The following is a 6,914-nucleotide window of genomic DNA, read 5'->3' on the forward strand; positions in this document are numbered from 1 at the left end:
ATATATTTTTTGTAACAGTGCAGAGAATGGGATATACTTAATTAGTGAAGATATTATAGACTGCAGTTAAGCCCAGAATATCCCGTGTTCCTCATGCATGCTCGAATTCAACCCTCTATCATTATGCAGACGTTAGCGTTAGCACAGCAGATGGCAAATTGGTATGGATGCGAGTCTCGCAGTTGCTGTGTTTGCATTACACAACTTGCCAATCTTTCACACCACAACTGTGCGTTTGTGCGAAGCTCGTGTGTTAAAAATATCCTGCTGTTTCTCACTATTCTTCCACTTTATACCTCATAGCCTCATCATCCTGCTTTCGGCGGCAGTTTGTTGTAAAAGTGCAAAGCCTGCAGTCAAGGTTTTAGCATAGTTATGCTCCTCGTGTACTTCATATACTGCTGTTTTTTTGGAGTAAACACAGCTAATTTGTTGTTGTTGCACGTATTCTTGCAATTCTCGTCTGCCAAACTTGCAGAATGTGCTATGTTTTATCAGTCTCAACAATTTAATTGAGCCTCTAACGTAGCACCAGGCTAAAAACAAACCTTTCTCATGAACAGGGACTTTCACTGTTTTTTTACTATTTAAAAAAATGCAGCTTTCCTGCTTCACATCACCAATGTCTGAATGTTCATCTTTTCTAACATCTGCCTCTTAATGCTCCCTTTATTGTTTTGAAATTGTTTTGTTTTTTTGTCTTAAAGATTCATGGATGTAGTGAAGGAAGACATGATGATGGTTGTGAAAGTAGAAGAGCCGGTGATCTTTTGCAACAACTGCTGAAGAGAGCAGACGGTTGCAAAAATTGGCAATATATATTCCAAAATTGAATTTTTAACACTTTGTTGGTATTTTCAGTGGTGACAATACCAACAAAACATTGTTGGTATTTGAAATAGAAGACTCGGGTCAGATTGTTTACAAACTGTAAACAAAAAACCATGCTGATCTTGTCAAAGAGCCTAGAAGTAAAGTTTTTAGGAGAAATACAAACACGACATTCTGTCTGCTGTTTTTTCTATCTTAAGGTTGGACAACAGAGTGGAGAAAAAGTAAACAATTTCCTCCTGGTCCTAAAAGAGATGGACAATTCCTCGGAACTGGTTTGTCCATTCAATATACAGTTATCTTAGCATAAATCATAAAACGCGAGTTCTATGCACATCACTGGAGACACATAACTCCTTTGACTCTAAGTTGACATGGAGATGCATCACTTAGATGCTAATGCTAATGACTGGAGGATATATTACTGGCATAAGAAGTGCTTATAGAAGTAAAGCCATCAGTGTTGGCAGAAGGAGCTGATCACGTTGAGCAGACACTAATGTCATCTCCACCCTTTGCAATTTGGACGTGCAAACTTCTGTTGCATAATGATAACAATGCAAATTGAATCTTGAATCATTCATGTTTCATTTAACACACAGGATCACAAGTCCTGTGACTGGAGATCTAATAAGTCAAACCTTCTTCTCCGAAGCCTGCTCTTACACCGACACGTCTTTCTCGGGCCACAGCTTGGGACATTATCCAATTAATGTGGAATCAGCTAGGTCAATTTGCCCTTTTCTCCCCTGACGGCAACACATTTTCCTGCATGCTAATGCCACTCAGAGGTGAGCTGTGACAGCGAATGACTAATGTAACGCCGTGAAATCCTGGGAGGCTGGCTGTGAGGCGCTGACCAGTTCAACAATCTGAGCGGCATCGCGGGTCGGCAGGCTAATGGCGTTTAGCACGGTGACGGCGACAATAACAGCACAGGCGATCTGACACAGACTGACGGAGTACTTAAACAAACTGGGTTAAAGGTCATCGGCAAAATGTCACCGCAGGATAGGGACGTCTGAAGGAGCTAGAGGCGACTGCTCCGAGCTCTCAATTATAGGATGAAACCTGAATGTTAATGAGAGGTTATGAGATAATCTTCCTGAGCTGGAAGCAGCGAAGCTTTGGGTTTGTTCATTTAAACATTTAATAAGCTTCCTGATCAGTAATTAGTCAGGACAATGATTACACAGTCCGGCAAACGCTTCAGGTAAAAACCACACTGAGTTTGGTAAACATGTCTCTGTGTCTCTAAATGAGCTCACTTCCTCCTTTTTCCTAAGAGGCGACACGGCCCATTAAAAAAACTGTAGTGACTTAAATGACCTCCGCTCAGTGTCATTACCTTTTTATTGTCTTCTTCCTGCCTTTGACATGAAGTTTCATCAAGACTCATACAGTAAATTGCCAGCTTTACCTTTCATGGGTGACTTCACATCAAGTTCTGTCCCCCACATCAGTCATCTGTCAACGTGTGTCGCCACAGGTCAACAGTCTAACAAACTCTGGACACAACTGGATTATTTTTATGCAGCAACTTAACAGATCTGGACTGGTCACTCCACCTCCTTGTAATTTCAGTGAAAATGTCATCCTCATGAGCAAAAAAACCCAATCCTTAGCTCAATGCTTTTTTCATACGCTAATTTCAATTCCCAATCCTGTAACCAGTAAACCCTAATGAATCAATCTGTCAGAATTCAACTTCCTTTGTGACCTCATTTGTTTTTGCCTTCGTCTAAAAAGGAAATAGGAGATTTAGGGATGCAGCATGAATCCATTTTTTGCTTTTTTAATTTGATTATTAGAATGTAGTTTGTCTGTGAAGACAGCTATAAGGTTTCACCATCTGTTCATTAAAACTCAACATAACGTTTTCTTTAACGTGAATTTGTTTTTGTCTCCGTTTTTTAACCAACACCAGGAACCACATCAACCTGAACGTGTTCACACTTACATCCAGTGCATGCAGATGCATTAGGGTTGCAAATGCAGCCAAGATATGCACAAACACTCCATCACCTTGTTGGATTGTAGTCCGCTCCGGGGAAAATATCCTGTCTCTGCTACTAATTAATGTTACTCATCTATCAGTGGTATCCAGTGAACAGAGGCAGTAATTAAAAACATTAGAGGAGTCTACCAATGAGCCAAGGAGAGCACAGATGAGGGAGAAAGAAACTTTAACAGTGGTTAATGGGATTTGGACTCAAACATTGAGAACCTTTTTTAATATTGAATCCTGGCAGAGAAACCTGAGACCACTTTTTTTTTTGCAGGTATCTGCTGTCAGATGGTTGCGATGATAATAATGATGGTGATGATAATGAGTGTATTGTCAGCACACATACACACAAAAAAGAAGACACAGAGAACATTCTCAACAAAGTCATGAAGCAACTGACGTGTCAGTTTCCAGCCGAGTGTTTGAAACTTTTCAAAATGTAGCAGTGCTTCAAATCACTCTGCTTCCTCTACTCAAAGCTCTTTGGTACACTTTGTTGGGAACTTTTGCGTCTGCCAAGTACACATTCATGTTGAATCAGTCAGGAGTACTTCAAGATCAACTCTAAGTAAAGACACTCACTTCAGAACAGTGAAAGTGGAACTGTTGGAACTTCTAAATCAAATCAGATGTAATCCTTCAACAGTGGCAGGGCTCAATCACTGCCATTAAATCAGTCAGTGTCTGTTGTTTGTTAGCCATGAACTCTGTGTAACAGAGCACCAGAAGGTGAGACTCCGACCTTATTTTATTGTATGAGAACAAACAATGCTGGCAATAAAGAGTGCAGTGAGGAAAAAACAAGACGATCTGAAGAACTCAGTTGTATTTTAAAATGCAACTATTGTGAAGATATGAACTACAATATATTTTTTTACCAGTTTGGTTCAAATACGATTTGAGACTCTTACTACCTTTCCAATAATTATAGAAAAAGTGGTGTTAGATATTCATTACCTGTTTATTCATAAAAAAAAAATCTGACCTCACAGACAAAAAAAAGCTAAAAAAAAAAAAAAAAAAAGCACACACAGTGCCTGCTCCCAAACAAATGCTATTACACAAATATGTTTCTGATTGTGTCCTTGGGGTTATTTCCATAAACCACAGCATTTACAGTTCTAATGGTGGGAATATTCTGTTCTATTGTAAACATTGTGCTGCACAGCTGAGTAACAATAGAAGTGTTTTGGGAAATGGATGATTTTACCACTAGCAAACAAATGGCATCCACGTCTGGTGTAATTGTAAAATCTCAAATATCTGAAATTAACATCTCAGCGGGAAAACATTATGAGTGGAAAACAAAAGGATTTTTAATCCTGATGTTGAGTTGTTAGTTATGAAGAAAACAGGACGACGTGCGTCTGTCTTCTGTGTCATGATGCTGATGCTTCTTACTGTTATCGCTGTTGTCGTCCACCAGGATTATCTCTTTAAGGAGATGGGAAGGCGTTCTGTTGATTGCAGAGTGAATGGATCTCAGGATGACGGACAGAGCCTCATTCACGAAAATGAACACAATGCTGACTTGAGGGAGATTTAGAGGATAAGTGATGTTCCTGCACCTGCAGAGGACACAACAACAACGAGGGCGACATTTAGCTCTGCGTCCTGTGGGCCGACCGACGAGTCTGACACTGACGCGTAGGGAGGACAATAATGTCACATTCACATGCTGACTACAACCTGTTTCCAAAAATAGAACAAGTCCATGACAGGGGCAGGCTTTTAAGAAATATAACGGTGAGAGTAGCACTCCTAAAATATACTAATTAAATGGATTAGCACGGCCCACAAAAACGTCCACTGAACAATCTGTTAAAATTAAAACTAACATAAAGTCAATGAGGGAAGGCGGCCTTTAAATCCACTTTGGTTGTTTGTTCTGGAATTCAAAATCACGGTGTTTATGCTCACAATTAATTGAGTTCATCTGCCCAAGGCTGCACGGTGGTACGGTGGCAAGAAAATCATTTAAATGTTGTTTGAGTGTGTGTGTGTGTGTGTGTGTGTAGGTTTTCTGTGTTGAGGTTTGTTTTCACTCACAGTCCAAAACCAAGCAGGAATAGGTAAAATGAACTACATAGTGATCCGGCATTTTCCATACTAACTTTTACATCTTAATCAGTTGAAGTCAGTTTGTACCATTATGCTGATTATTCTTCACAACACTATATATATATATATATATATATGTATATATATATACATATATATAAAAACACTCTTTTCCACTCAAACTGATTTAAGAGGCTAAGGATCAATACCTTATGTTCACGTCATAAAAATCTCAGCATAATGAGATACACTGACAACAAGTCTGGAATTGCCATCTGCGATATGAGGGAGGAATATAAATCTCTGCTTGATGTTTGTACAGCAGGTGAGGTAAAACTGTGACTCTGTTTATGACAGCAGCCTGTGTTATAATGGGAAATATGAATCTAAAAATACTGGCAGTCAGGACCAGGGTCTTGACCTAGACGTCCTTTACAGGATCAGAACCGAAGGGATGAGAAAAATGAAAAAATATATATATGTAGTTAATAGTAGTTTTGTACTACCCTGGGGCAAGACAAAAGATGCCTCAGAAAATACGCATTTTATTCTGTATCTCTCTGTCCTATTTTGCAGACATTGGGAATTTGATGTTTAGTAAAATTAAGCTTCTTACAAAGAAGCAAATTGCACCTGAGAGACTAAAGTAAAGTTAGAACCACTGGCCTGGAGACAAATTCTTAAGTGCCTAAAAGAAAGACAAAACACACGTCGGATCTTTGAGCCGTGTGAACGTTGGTAAAAGGAAGTAGCCCTTTGCTGCTGTTTTTACAATCTTGAAGATGTGAACAGAAGTTATACAAATAAAACACCCAGTGTGACGTGGCTAACATGGCTCTACCTGTGCATTTATCTGAGCATTTGGTAATACCAGAATGGTACTTTGTCGTTTCTATTTCAGACAGTGGAGTTCTTAGTTTGACCCAGGCTGCGCCGTGGAGTTTAAACACTGAGAACAACTGGCAACCACTGCAGTTATCTGCTTTTCTGACAGGTCATAAATTACTTTCTGTTTTATTTTGAAAAAAAAAAGTGTTTCATCTTACTGGTGTAAGTTCCTGATGTTAAAATTATCTAAAATATCAGGTGTTTTTTGTTGTATTGAACGTTGAGTTCCAGACCCACTGTGTCAGTCGAGACTTGTGGTGTATTTAAATCCTGGGCACAGTTTTCTTTCTTTCTCAGCAACTACAGCACGACAGACACTGGAATTAATTTATCTTCCTCCTAATGCGTTGACTACACTTTTACCTGGCATTTTGTACATTGACCCAAATTACTGCTGGGTTAATTTCTTTACAGAGGACAGAGAGCGAACCATGCTCTCTATGTTGGTGAACATTATTAGCAGCATTTTTCAACTGGAATGTCACTAGATTTATGTGAAGCCGGTAAGTCCTGAAAGGTTGTTGAGTCTAATGACAAAGTCAAATGAAGCCTAGAAACTGAAGCTCTGCTCTGGAGTTTGATGTTACCATCCCACACTCCTGGGACCAGAGAGATCTGCTTCAGTGTTCCTCATTGAAGACACCATGACATGGATGTGCAAAACTTCACTAGTTCATTCACCGACAAGGAAGGAGAATTTTCCAGGATAACTTTAGCATTTCCATGATATTTGACTATTTCTTTTTATTATTTTCCAAATGTATTTTATGGAAAAAATGTCATTCGTTGTTCTGGTATTTTAAGGATATGTGGGAACCCTGTCATGGAGTCAGTTTAGAATTGTACAGTATACCAACTCTTCTCATTCTTTTCCAATCTCCCTGCCTACTGGTTACATGGTTCATGAATTCAGTTAATAACTCTTTAAATGTGAAATCATGTAACCGTGTCAAAGACATGTGCAGACAGTGCTCTCTTACCCATCAGGTCTCAGGTCTGGTATTGGTCTGTGTAAGGAGAGGCGATCGCTGAGGTAGCCATTATAGCCATAATACTGGAACATCTTCAGCGCCACTCTCCTGTTGTCTGGACTCAGATCCTGACCCCAGTGAGTGAAGAGTGAAGA

General features: G+C 39.4%; 1 protein-coding gene across 3 annotated transcripts in view; it reads right to left on the reverse strand.

The window, feature by feature from the left end:
• galnt18b (UDP-N-acetyl-alpha-D-galactosamine:polypeptide N-acetylgalactosaminyltransferase 18b) overlaps positions 1 to 6,914 on the reverse strand; it is an 83,849-nt gene that overhangs the window by 31,719 nt on the left and 45,216 nt on the right. The window contains exons 3-4 of one of the 3 annotated variants that reach the window (XM_025053548.1): positions 6,769 to 6,851; positions 4,241 to 4,407 (exon numbers count right to left, since the gene is read on the reverse strand). In XM_025053548.1, the coding sequence (XP_024909316.1) occupies positions 4,241 to 4,407; positions 6,769 to 6,851 (250 nt within the window). Of the gene's footprint in view, positions 1 to 4,240; positions 4,408 to 6,768; positions 6,909 to 6,914 lie in introns of those variants that run through there. The other 2 variants (XM_025053549.1, XM_008337008.3) reach the window with 2 other exon arrangements.

The sequence above is a fragment of the Cynoglossus semilaevis genome, unplaced genomic scaffold (assembly GCF_000523025.1).
Source record: "Cynoglossus semilaevis isolate Cse_v1.0 unplaced genomic scaffold, Cse_v1.0 scaffold1102, whole genome shotgun sequence".
Lineage (NCBI taxonomy): Eukaryota > Metazoa > Chordata > Actinopteri > Pleuronectiformes > Cynoglossidae > Cynoglossus > Cynoglossus semilaevis.